This window comes from Seriola aureovittata, chromosome 9 (assembly GCF_021018895.1).
Source record: "Seriola aureovittata isolate HTS-2021-v1 ecotype China chromosome 9, ASM2101889v1, whole genome shotgun sequence".
In the NCBI taxonomy this organism is placed as follows: domain Eukaryota; kingdom Metazoa; phylum Chordata; class Actinopteri; order Carangiformes; family Carangidae; genus Seriola; species Seriola aureovittata.
In genome coordinates, this window is record NC_079372.1 from 15,675,465 (window position 1) to 15,688,558 (window position 13,094).

The 13,094-nt window shown below is 44.4% G+C and overlaps 1 protein-coding gene across 12 annotated transcripts in view; it reads right to left on the reverse strand.

The window, feature by feature from the left end:
• The window catches only part of hspg2 (heparan sulfate proteoglycan 2), a 94,301-nt gene that overhangs the window by 47,638 nt on the left and 33,569 nt on the right, over window positions 1–13,094 (reverse strand). For 8 of the 12 annotated variants that reach the window (XM_056386119.1, XM_056386115.1, XM_056386118.1 and 5 more), the window contains exons 4-18: window positions 10,482–10,541; window positions 6,191–6,300; window positions 5,946–6,004; window positions 5,492–5,664; window positions 5,307–5,345; window positions 3,685–3,810; window positions 3,334–3,543; window positions 3,134–3,253; window positions 2,894–3,025; window positions 2,352–2,496; window positions 1,365–1,522; window positions 1,110–1,250; window positions 813–976; window positions 548–727; window positions 136–332 (exon numbers count right to left, since the gene is read on the reverse strand). In XM_056386119.1, coding sequence (XP_056242094.1) covers window positions 136–332; window positions 548–727; window positions 813–976; window positions 1,110–1,250; window positions 1,365–1,522; window positions 2,352–2,496; window positions 2,894–3,025; window positions 3,134–3,253; window positions 3,334–3,543; window positions 3,685–3,810; window positions 5,307–5,345; window positions 5,492–5,664; window positions 5,946–6,004; window positions 6,191–6,300; window positions 10,482–10,541 — 2,014 coding nt within the window. The remainder of the gene's footprint in view (window positions 1–135; window positions 333–547; window positions 728–812; window positions 977–1,109; window positions 1,251–1,364; window positions 1,523–2,351; window positions 2,497–2,893; window positions 3,026–3,133; window positions 3,254–3,333; window positions 3,544–3,684; window positions 3,811–5,306; window positions 5,346–5,491; window positions 5,665–5,945; window positions 6,005–6,190; window positions 6,301–10,481; window positions 10,542–13,094) is intronic. The other 4 variants (XM_056386121.1, XM_056386111.1, XM_056386116.1 and 1 more) reach the window with 3 other exon arrangements.

Below are 13,094 nucleotides of genomic sequence, written 5' to 3' on the forward strand. Positions count from 1 at the left end.
TGAGGCACAACCAGAATACTTACTAAAAAGTTACACACAAAGAAAGAGAAGGAAAAGACAAACAACAAAGGTCCTTGGCTGGAATTGAACCAGGGACATTAAATGGTTTTTTGTTTTTTTTTTCCTTTTTCTTACCTGCACTCTTCGACATCCTTGGCATGACCCAGAATGCTGAACTCCACAGTGGTGGTATCCATGACAATGTCGCTGATTGCCACGCTGACCATGTGGTTGTCGTAGATGGTGCGGACGCTGATGCCGTCCAGGTTCGCCAGCGTCATCATCAGCTCCTCCCGGCTCACGGGGCGGCCATTGGAGTGCTGCCACTTATCCTAAAACAATAACAGTCAGGTTTGCTGATCTGTGCACAGATACTTCAAGCTTATTTCATCTTATTTTTGATCTCCAACATTATTCATGAGAAAAATGTTTGGTAATAAATGTGTGTTTTTAAACCATATGTTTGAGATTTTTATTTTTTTTATTTTTTTTGACGAAATTTTGTCATCAACCCAAATTCACAACTTTTCTTATCCAGAAAACCTACCTCAGTGAATCTGATCTCTTTCTGGTTGACCACTTGGGCAGGGGTGCCGCTGCCTCTGCGGTACACAAGCCTGCGCCCATTTCCAACCAGCATCACATCTGGCTTCTCCACAGGCTCAGTAAGACCGCGCGCCAGTATGTACCGCACCTTGTACTTCAGGGACCCTCCGTAGGAGTCGATCTAAAAGCAGATGGAACGATTTTCTTCTATAATGTGTGATCATAATTTAAGTGAAATAAAGCCTGCAAAGGACTGCGCTCTTTACCTTGTTGCCAAGGAACTGACGAGGCAAAGTCCAGAAGGAGTCAAGGTTGAGGAAACGGCGCGATAGGTCGACGAGCTGGAACTCTTCCATCTCGGGGTTAATGAGGAGCTGAGTGGAGGAGAGAGGAGGAGTGCCTGGCCTGGATGGGTAAGTGACATTCACTCCTGGAAGCAATGACAACAGATTCATTCAGGCTGGTTTATGTTTGTATTCATGGCCACAATGTTAGGACTAAGTGACATATTTCTTTTAACAGTGTGTCTCTATCAGTATCATAAGCATTAATAGTTCCAGTGCCTTTGAAGTCTTCCTCGTCAGTGAAGCGCAGGCTGATCTGGTTGCGGTAGCGGCCGGTGCTTTTGCAGTTCTTGGAGATTCCAGCACAGAAGCAGGAAATGCAGCGGCCCTCCACACTGAAGTGACCGTCAGGACAGTTTCCTGCAAAAAACAAGATAAGACAGGAAAAAAAAAAAGTATTATTATTTTCAATCAGAATTCATTTATGTTTTTGTCTCTGAAGGAGAACCTGCAGTACAAGTGAAGTGTCAGTACCTGGGTTGGGATTTGATGTGAGTGTTAGCACTCCGTCGGGGATGCCGAACACCAGGCCTTTAGCGTTGATGGCCTCACAGGTGTAGGCCCCCTGATCTGCCTCCTTGACATCACGAATGGTGAGGGTGCCGCGGCCGTTATCGCTGGTCATCGAGATCCTAGGAACGCAGAAATACGGCAGACATGATTTTTTTTTTTTTACAGTAATAAACTCATTGGAGAGTCAAAGTCAACCGGGATATTCATGGGAATGGGGCGGGTGTGAACCAGAAGGTCGGTGGTTTGACCCCTGGTTCCTCCAGTCTGTGTGTCAAAGTGTACTTGGGCAAGATACTGAAACCCAAATTGCCCATGATGGCTGTTCCATTAGAGTAAGAGCGTGTGTATATATATATATATATATATATATATATATATATATATATATATAAGAAAGCGCTGTATGAATGCCTTTGTGAATGGTAGGATGTGGCTTTCATTGTAAAGCACTTTGAGTGGTCGATATGACTAGTTAAGTGCTATACAAGTGCAGTCCATCAACCATTTTTCTGAGGAAATACTGTTACACAATCTACCAACTCTATCAACTGTAATTGCCTAATCACACACAGCAAAGTTACACCCAGAATAAATTTGGAAACAGGAACTTTTTGAGTTGGAGTACACCACAAATATGTAGGTAATTAAAATCACAGTTTCTAACTAGAGTTAGGAGTTAGCACTGGAAGTTACACTGTAGTTTCAATTAGCACTCATCAAATGTCAGGTGAAAAGAAGAAATAAATTCATGGTCAATTTTCAAGTCTTTGTGGTGTGATACAGAAAATGTGGGCTTTCACCAGATGCAGATGTTTTGTTCAGCTTACAACACATGTTTTTGCAAATGCAAATGCAACTATGCTACGCACTGCAATGCTGTCATGATGAGCTACTAAATTAATTTAAATTACAAAATCAGAAGGGTGAAGAATTCCTCATCAAACCCACCTGCCGCTGACAGGAATGTGTCCCCAGTTGAGTCTCCAGGTGATGATGGGCATTGGCACTCCAACAGCCTGACAGGTGAACGTCACCGTCGCCCCCCGCGCTGCCTGGATGGACTCTTCCGGTGGGCTTGTCACGGAGGGAGGGGCTGTGAATTGTCAAGAAGATAACAACTGTTTAAGCCACATCGTGAACGCACATGTACAAAAAAAGGCAGGCATGCGAGTGGAATTTGGCGATCCAGTGCAGCTTGTAAAAAGTCAGAAGAAAATATCATTCTCTGTTATGGACGGACAATTCCCTTTCAGTTCTGAGGAATGGATGGTTCACAAAAAGCTCTGTGTCTCAGTCAACGCATGTGTGAAAAGAGTCCGGTTCGCAGCACATTAGTCACAGTGTGCAAAGAAACTCAGAGAGTGACTATAGGGAGAGTCAGAGGAGCGAAGAGAGAAGAGTGACTGAAAAATGACTGAAATGTGCATGAGAGAGAGAAAGAAAAATTGTACGAGCCGGGAGCTGTAGGCAGCTGTCGGTGTGAGACTTACTGCAGCCGTACTCGTCGGAGCGGTCAGGGCAGTCTGGCTCATCATCACACTGGTAACTAGCTGGGATGCAGGTGCGGTCGCTAAGGCATTCAAACTGCTCAGGTGCACACCTGTCGCCAGGACCCTTGGTGGCTAAAAGTTATGACAAAAATTTGGAGATTTACAGCAACTGTTAAGTCACTCAGGTCCAGAGCACAATTTGTAAAATGTTTAGCTGTTCCAAAAGAAATGAAGACTTACGGCAGTCTGTCTCATCCGAGTTATCCTCGCAGTCATTGTCTCCATCACAACGCCAAAGCTTGAGAGCGCAACGACCATTTTTACACTTGAACTCATTGGGCTCACAGGGAGATGGAGTTCCTGGGAGAAGACAAAGGATGATGATAAGCGCGTATGTTGCTGCCTGAGCGCTTGCACATGCATAAGGCCGTGGCACTTACCACATCTGAACTCGTCGCTTCCGTCCGAGCAGTCCCTCTCTCCGTCACAGATGTAGTCTCGAGGGATGCACTCTCCACTCTGGCACGTGGCTTGATCAGCTCTGCAGGGTCCAGGTGGGCCGGCGGGCCGTGGAATCTTCTTGGTTGTGGTGGTGGTGGTGGTGGTGGTGGGAGGGGTGGTGAAGACTGGAGGTATTGGCGGTCTTACATCTAAAACAAAATCTCTGATTAAACTCAGCAAAGTGTACAGAGTGGATACCTGGAGCTGTTACCGTAAGTGAACACATCATCCAGCCATGCTACAGCCGAACGTGTTAGAACCCGCCGACCAGTCGAGCTGAAGCCACTCACCACAGTTGGTCTCATCACTCATGTCTCGGCAGTCTGGTCTGTTGTCACACAGGTATTCCATCAGGATACATGTCCCATCACCACACCTGTGCTCATCTGGCATGCAGGGTCTGATGCTGGGGGTTACTAAGAGAGATGCAGAGGGGGAGGGTGTCGACGGATCAAAGATGTGCGAGCCACGGCTACAGTACGGCCAAGACACCACACCAATGTCACATCACTGCACAAATAAGACATGAAGTGAAGAACAACAGCATCCCGGTCACCTCAGACATCAGATTACTACAGCGAGTGCAACGCAGGCATGTTGTAAAGACTATTATTAGACGAGTGCTGCGAGATGCGCAAGAAGATTTTAAAGAATAATATTACATTTTTGTAAATTTTTGCATTAAATTTTCTGTTGTGTGTACAATCCACACTGTGCTTCAATTAACATAACCTCACAGGTAGATAGACAGAAAGACTAGATCAGACAGAGTAGACAAACTACACACTGACTAGAAGGACTAGATAGGCAGACTAGACAGATTCACAGACGAGACCAGACAGACTAGATTAGACAAGACAAACTAGACACACAGACTAGAGAGATTAGATAGACACACTTGACAGATATATAGACTAGACTGACTAAGATGGATGCAGATGACTGGACTAAACTGACTAGACTAAACCCTGACTAGAACAGATAGACTAGACAAACTAGACACAGACTACATAGAAAAGACATACAGACTAGACAAGAATAGACTAGATAAGACACAGAAACAAGACAAGACAGACTAGACAAACTAGACACACTGGATAGACAGACTAGACAGATACACAGACTAGACTAAACTAGACAAACTAAGGTGGATGCACTAGACTAAATTTACAGTCTAGACAGGACTAGATACACACACACTAGACAAGAATAGACTAGATAAGACACAGAGACTAGACAAGAATAGACCAGACACAAAAGACTAGACTACATTTACAGGACTGTCGACTGGACGGACACACAGACTAGGCTAGATGGACAAAAGAGACCTGGCATATATACTACATGGACAGACTAGACCAGACACACGCTAGACTAGTCAGATAGTTGAATCCTACTGGTGTCTCCTGTGTCTGGATTTCAGACAGACACACAGACTAGACCAGCCTCAACAGACTACACTAGACACATTGACTACACAAGACACAGACTGGAGTGAGGAAGTCATATCTTCTGAGTTTCAAAGGGTTTCAAAGATAAAGTCACCATTATACTGATATCAGTTTCCATGCCTGTGTACAGAGTTGATGGAATTTGCATAAATCAAAAGCCTGTTTACGTTGCAGTAAACGGCAGCATTCCTAATCAGACTCATGCCATGCAAAGGTCCTTCTTATTCACTGTGCACTACTGGACGTTAGGGTAAACACTCAGAAGTCTACGATACACTGGTGCTTCCATGCAAAACATTCCCCAGACCACACGACCACTGCCAGTACATGAAGTAAAAGTCATCGTAAAATTCCTAGGAAATGCTCGACTGTTCCTCCTAAAGGCACTACAGCCATCCTACAGTTTCTACAGTACAGTCGGCTCAGTTACCATGCAGCAATTACCATGGCACAGTACAAACCTGGCACTGCTATAGGCTCCACGGGAGGCAAAGGTTGAGCTAGAAACCAGAGGGAAACGTTAAGGACACTGCCTACTGCTCTGGTGGACCTTAATTTGCTGTAAACACACAGCAAACTCTTGTGTAACAGAGGCAGTGTTAAAGGGCTGTGTTAAGTGGGGTTCCCCCTCTGTTTGAGGTCCTACCTTCTCCGAGCCGTCTGAACTGAAAGCCCTGGACTGACGTGACGTAGGAAGCGATGGCTCCCTCCTTCACCACGTTGTACAGCACACTGCGGATCTGTTCATCATTGTTGTTGTATTCCGAACCCACGTCCAACTCCACAAACACGTCCACGCCGTCGTCTCTTATCATCTTCCTGCAAAAAGCATGAAAGGCCTGGTGAGGCTACACACTGTGTGGCGATTGCTGCAGAGGGGGTTAAACAGGGAAGCTATTTAGAGGTAAGGTTTCTCTTTTAGAGGAATTACTCACTGCTGATGAATTACTGACTGCACAGGCCTACAGAGCTGGCCTTGTGCAGTATGGAAAAAGAGAAAGAAATATCACCTGGCAAGAGTAAAACACCCAGGCAGAAGCCACTGCAGGGTATCTACTTTGGGTGTCACAAAGTGTGATTTAAAGGATTTGTGTTCTTACTTAATGATGACCACACTGACTGTCTGGACACCTTGAATCCTGTTGTACTCCGACTCCAGCTGTGGAGGGAAAACCAGACTCGGTTAAGTTGAAATAAACAAGCCTCCTTTTCAGACAAAAAGGGTCTCACACACATGCTCAGCCAAGTCATAAATTGCATGCCTGAACCTTATAAGGTAGCCTTAGCTTAGAGCACACGACCACAATTGAGTCGAGTTTATCCTACAAAGGAAGGAAGGACGTACCGTGTCCACCACTGCTTCAGAGATCTCATTAAAGGCTGGAGAAAACATGTCCTCGAGCTCAGGGCTGTAGACCAGGGAGTCGGTGAAGTTGACGAGAGCTCTGTAATAAACTAGAAACACAGGGAAGGAGGAGGAGAATCTGTCAGCTAGACCGCACAATAACAGACAACGACCACAGGCTCAGCATTAGATTATAAGCCAGATTCGAGTCGCTAAATCTATTAAAGGCGATGTGATACGGGATACTGCTTGGGAATTAATTCCCTTAGGAAAGCCTTAGGTTAAATGTTGCAGAAAGTAAAAACTGGAAAGCATGGCTGTGGCTTCAACGAGAGCCACATACAAATTATGGCGTCTATTTCCATATCTCAATTGTGGTTGGGTCTGCACTGAAACCGACAACTGCAGCGCCGCACTGCACGTAGGAGCTAACGAGAGGCACACGCTGACACAGGCACTCAAATATAACTGTGAAATTACAGTATCAAGGCACATCGTCCTCTCCGTATGTCGCACGGAGCACGGAAACGCATACCCAATATGCTCAAACAGTGGCAGACAGACGCTGATAAAGCTCCTTTGTTACAAAAGTGAAAAGTGAGTGCAGTGTCTGAAAACTGATCAATGCGAACATTCAGATACTCAGTGCATGGCTATCCGCCAAAACAGCAGGGCCAGAAGGTTCGCACCAGACCTCCTGACTGAAGGCTGATGATATCAGAGAGCTGGAAGGTAAGTGGGAGTCTGAGTCAGCATCACTGCTTTGCAAACGGCCGCAGAGGAAGAAGAAGAAGAAAATCCTCTGTGGACAACTCTGGAAAGGGGCCTCAACATTCCCGCCACATGTACCAAGTCAAATACATCAGGAGAGCAGCGGAAGGGGGGCGGCAGCAGGGATTGTATCAATGGCCTACAGAGAGGCTATGTGAGCTGACTGGTCATTAAACATATAGGTCAACTGGTTGAACATACTGAAGCTGCAATTAGTTCCCTTTGTTTTAACTTGTTTGGAGTTCCAAAATTTCCCAAGTAAAATTGGGAAATCCCGTCAGTATAAATCCAGATTTTTTGTTTTTCTGGTAAACTGATTTTCTTTCAAACCCTTGCAAGCAGCTGGTTGGTTTCACATCTACAGTGTCCACTAAAGTGTCCTTGAGTAAGGCACCGAGCCCTGCTACACTGTGGCTGAACCCTGCCCTCTCATCACTCTGAAGAAATGCAGCAAGGGGAAGAGAGACAAAATTCAATTTTTTTTGCAAAGTGAAAAAAAAACAGATTCTCTGCTTTGTCCCTTATCTACTTGCTCTCATGTTGTCCTGCATACAAAAAAACTCCACCCACCTGCTACACAAATTGGTTTAAACAGACCATAAAAAAAGGCTTTTTATGCTCCATTTCAATTTTCAATTTCCACTGTGCTTTGTCAAATAATAACATAAAAAAAATATTTAATTTGATTTTTGATTTGCACATTAAAAGGTCTCATATTGTATAAAGTGAGATTTCCATGTCTTTTTTGATTATAAAGTAGGTCTAGGTTCTATATTAATACTGGGAAACTATCAAAGCAGTCCACAGAGAAATGCACACAGCCTGTATTCAGAAACTGAGCCTTGAAACGAGCCGATATGAGAACTTTGAATAAAACACTGGAAAAGTGTAAAATATGACACCGTTAATAATGCTACTACCACTTCATATGGTAGACATCTTTTGCTTTTTCAATTCCACAGCTCATAAGCTTGCCATTTCTAATGATCAGCTCTTTCTAAAGTTATGTTGCCTTTTGAGTATTAGGATTTAACTTCCGTGAAAAGATAAATTCAACTCAGTAATACATTTTTCTATACCAGTTTTAGATAGAATATGTGACATATTGCCAATATTGTCAAATTCTATGCAGCATATAATCAGCTGTGTGATAGATCTCCATGAGCTGTATGAGTAACTCATTATCAACAAAAATGTCAGCTGTATTATTATAATTCCAATGTCACAGGCTTAGCCCATGAAACTTAAAATAGCCCAGGCCCGCAGGGCGCCCCGTTCTCACTCTGCTGCCAACACTTTGTTAGAACGGGCCTGCCAGCCTCTGATTTCAGACTGGCAGTGTGGGTTTTATAGAGGAAGTCAATATTTGTACTGTTTCTTGCAGTGAGCTGCTACTTGCAATGCTAAAAGTAAAGACTCATGTTATAAGTAGGCATGGGCTGAGCCTACAAACATACATGGCCAAATATGTCCAAAACAATAGATTTGCAGGCGCACACACACTGACATACATACAACATGTAGAAACTACACTGTATAATGTTTCTACTCTTTCCCTGCTCTTTGGTTAATTAAATATCACTAGACGTGTGGACACTGACAACACACATTTATCACGCTTACCAGGGGCTATTTAATTAAAAGTTCAAGATTTTGTGTCTCACACTCTGCCTGTGTGTTCACTGTGTTAAAAGGCCTGTGGGGAGCCTTGCTGCCTTATGCTCTGCTGCCTAAGCTATGGCTGGTAAACAGCTGTCCTGCTCTTAACACTGTTGAAACCCCTTTTCCCACTAGCAACATTGGCACTACAAGACATCCCGTTCCTGGTGAGGAAAAGCCTAATTTATGACAAAGTAAACGGGGCGCTGCCTGTGAAAACACACAGTGAGGCGAACATGTTACAGCAGAACTGCAGGCGTTAGCACAGCCTGGAGTGGTTCCTTCGCAGGCTGTTACTTTCAGACTTACAAGAATAATTATTGGGCCTGAATGTGGAACCAAAAGACAGGCAACATCAAAGTTACTCATCAAAGCGCCTCATTTGACCCGCATATAATCTAATCACTTGAGTGGGTACTCGCCGCCGGGTCAACAGCAGCTTGTAGCCCCAACTCTCTCTGAGCTCGCCGCTTTTGACGTTACAAGCTGGCGAGTGTGGGACCACCGCCGCCTGAGATCCTTTGATTAAAGAGCCGGGTTGTGCCCTGCTGCTAACGAGCGGCTCTTTTACTCCAAGACCCATTCTGCTATCCATCACTTACTGTTTTCAGCGGGAGATGGGTGGGAGGGGGATCCCCTTGTCAAGCACGGCTACCATCAAGGGTGATGAAACTTTCGGAGTGCAGACATGACGGGTGGGATGAAAAAAAGAAAAAGGAATCTGGAAAAATAGCATTCCACACTCTTAATTCAAAAACTTATTTAGCTATTAAAGCTGTTCAGTAGAACTGTGGTGGCTTTGTGTGAAGGGCCCCCCTCTGAACACGTAGAGGCCTATGCAGAAGACAAAGGCTTGATTGAGCTGTGAGCCCTTGCCTGGCCTTTAAAGCCCAGCCGCGTTGGGCTTGACCTTCAGCCCCCAAGGCAGCGCCCACGGCACCGGCCCAGCGCCACCCGAGCCACAGAGGGAGGGAATGACGCAGAGTCGGAATCTGTAAGAACAAGGCCCAAACCACACTGACTGACTGACTGCACCAACGATCCCATCAAAAATCTTTAATAATAGATGTTTCTCCCTCCCATGCGCTTTTTCTCTTTCTCTCTCATCTCCATCTCTTTCTTAATCTCTGTGTCTCACAGTGTTATATATTCAGATGCCAGCTGCCTCTTTCTCAGCTTAACTCATGTAGACAGGACCCCTGCTACTTAACCCTTTTGCTGGTGGCCGGCCAAAAAACTCTGTCTCCAAGTCCACTCATTGCCCTCTGTGGAACTCTTGGGAATAACTTCTGGCTTCACTATTATGTTAGCTCCCACAGCCTGCAATATAAAAGCATCAAAAACTACCATTGTAAATAATAAAGCATGTTTCTATACTCATGTTGTAGTCATTCTTGTCCAACAGCTGGTTCATATCATGGGGATGAGTCGTCTGCATGAGGTTGAAATTACAAAAAGTGCTTTTCAAATTAAATAGTGGAAGTGCTGGCTGACCACAAAGATGAGTAATTATGTAATTCCAGGATAACTTTACAAAGACGTTTTCAGCTGGGAACGCAAGTGTTGTCATTCGAGTGTGACGGACTCTATTACTCCATGGAACAACCCCATCATTTTTCCACCAGCATCAAGAAAACGCCAGGAGATGCCTGCAAGACACTTGGAAAAACAGACTCGCTGGACTCAAACACTACATGCCCAAGCTGAGTCCTTTCCTTGGAATGTTATCTGAGAGTGTGTTTGGAAATGGGAGTGCATAACTGAGCAGAGCAGGTGACAAGAGATTGTGCCAAAAACAAGAGAGGAGGAGAAACCGGCAGCATTAAAAGAAGAAGGAAAGAAGAAGTGCACGAGGACTTACTGTACTCTGGTTCGACTGGGCTCTGTATGTTCCTCATATGTGAAGAGTCCAACCAGTGTTCTATGGCAAGCGATGAGGGGGCAAGGAGCAAAGAGCAAGAGACAGTGGGGAGAAGAGACGTGGCGCAGAGGTCGACGGGGCACAAACAGGAGCCAGAGGTCAAGGATCAAACAAGAAAAGCGACACAAGGACCAGGGAGAAGGATCAAGTTAGCCAGGCAGGTGCAGAGAGGTTAAAGTTTCAGGAAAGTTAGAAAGGAAATGATTGGAAGCAAGGAGAGAAAATAGAAAGTGACAAATCAGAAAGTGAACTGGCAAAAGAGTTTTCTTAACAGAAACAGAAAATCAGGAGGAGTTAAGTGAAATAAACACAATAAAACAGCAAGAAATGAAAATCAAGTCGTCATCACAATTTTGGAACAAGCTATAAAATGTCAGCATCAATTTCACAAAATCCGCAGTGCCTGTAATCATTACCATCCACATGCTGTGGATATTCATGCTTATTGGGACAATAGGCTGGGATTCTGTGGTTTTTTTGTTGACTAATGAATTCAACAAGCGTCTGTCTGGAAGCAGACAAGGAAGTCTGCTTGCATGACAGCGTCAAGGAGGAAAGGTCAGTGGGTGTCTCTTTAGAAGTGACTCTTCTCTGGCGCAACAGAACAAAGAGGATATCCTACAAAACAAAACACACACTTCCACGCACAGCTCTTCACATCTCTGCTGTCCGACACGCAAATCCACCCTGGGACTTTTGCACAGACACAGGGAGGAGCTGCTTCCTGTTTTCCCTCCTAAATGGAAAGAACCGAGCACCATTAAAACCGTTTTTTTTTTTTAAACCAAAAGTTAAGCCTATGCACTGGCACCAGCAACAATGACCATGTTCTGTTTTACGGTGACTCATTCATTCTTCCACTGCTTTGGATGGTTACACCATGGGGCACGCTCTGAAATGTCAGCTGAGGAGGCCTCTTGTCGCTCCCAAACATGAAACAAGGACCCTTGTGTAAATTTTGAATTTACAACACATTTTCTAGTATCTGTTCACTATCTTCCAAAAATGGGACTATATTATTTCATTAATTAATACAGATTTGAAAAAAATTTTATTGTTTACACTGGAACTCGACTGATAAGATTTTCCAGCTCTGATCCTGATTCTGTCCGAATCCACTCCATAAACTTCAACAGACAGTATTAAACAACGGCCCCTTCATAATCGGGTGAGTGTGCTGGATCCAGCTGTTTTACAGCTGCACATCAAAAAAAAAAAAAAAAAAGGCTTCTGATAGTCCATTACTGTAGCTGTGTCAGAGGAGAGTAGATTTAGAAAAAAGTTGGTGTTATTTGCTTTTCGATCGACTGTAGCTGCTGCAGCCAGGTGAAGAGCAGGTAAATGAGGTTACAGAGAAGAATACTGCAGACTGGGCAAGAGTTTCTGTAAAACGATTTAAAGTCTACAAAGCCCAGCCAGGAAACAGATGACAGAACACACACCCCCACCCCCTTCCCAAACCATTTGAGGTCTCCCTCAAGAATAGTGACCCAAACTAATTAAAGCTAATGAAGCATCCGCTACTTCAAAGCCTGCAGATATGTTGTGATCCTTGTCGGAGTCGGAATGGGAGTGAGAGCCAGACATGTGCAGATCGGGCCATGATCACTGACTGAGACAAAGCAATCACTGTATAACAGCATGAATGGACAGGAAAAAACATCAGAGAAAAGAAATGAAAGAAACAAAAGTAACAAGTAACAAAATTGGTGATGCATTCAGATTCAGAATATACTGGGTGTATATCCAACAGAGGAAAAACAGTTAAGAGCTTAACAAATCCCAGGAGAGGTATTATTGGATATGGATACTCTCTAGTTTTCAACCAGGAAGCCACTGATCAACCGAGCTTTATCCAAATAAACTCTCAGATCTGGGAAACCTATGGGACAATTAAATACCCCGCCAATAACAACAAGTTCTAATGCAGTGTTTGTTTTGGAACACAACAGACCATTTTCTTAACTCCAGTTTAAGGTATTCTCTTCTGGTTGCAGCATGGAATATCATGAAGGGTATCAAAATAAACAGACGCATCAGTTACAAGCCCGTTCTCGACACCACTGCAGGGAAAAAGAGATCACTCAAACAGACGGACAAGCCCTCCTCCTACGAAACCCACAATATCTCTTTCCTAAAGAGGAGCGGCACAAGCCAGATCTCCAAGGCAATGCATTTGTTATTGGTACAACAGAGTGCAGCATCATGGGGTTAGGAGCAGTAATAAGGCTCCAGTCAGTGACTAAGACCATTCAGCGGTGGTGTTTCAGAACAATGCCCACCCTGAGTGCATTGTACGCAGTCACACCGACGATTTACTGTTTGTGAATGGAGGGTACCGGCTTTTATCAATGACTGGCACAAGCAATTCAGACAAGGTTCAGACAGGTTAAACCAAACATGTCCTTCAACGTTGTTTTGTCTGCATGCGTTACAACCGCCTTGTCTACAAATGGGAGTACTCTTGCGTCAGTGTGTGACCACCTTGAGGACCCCCCCCCAGCAGTGCAACAACAAAGACCTCATCCAAAAAAAACTGCAGCTGCCAGCATT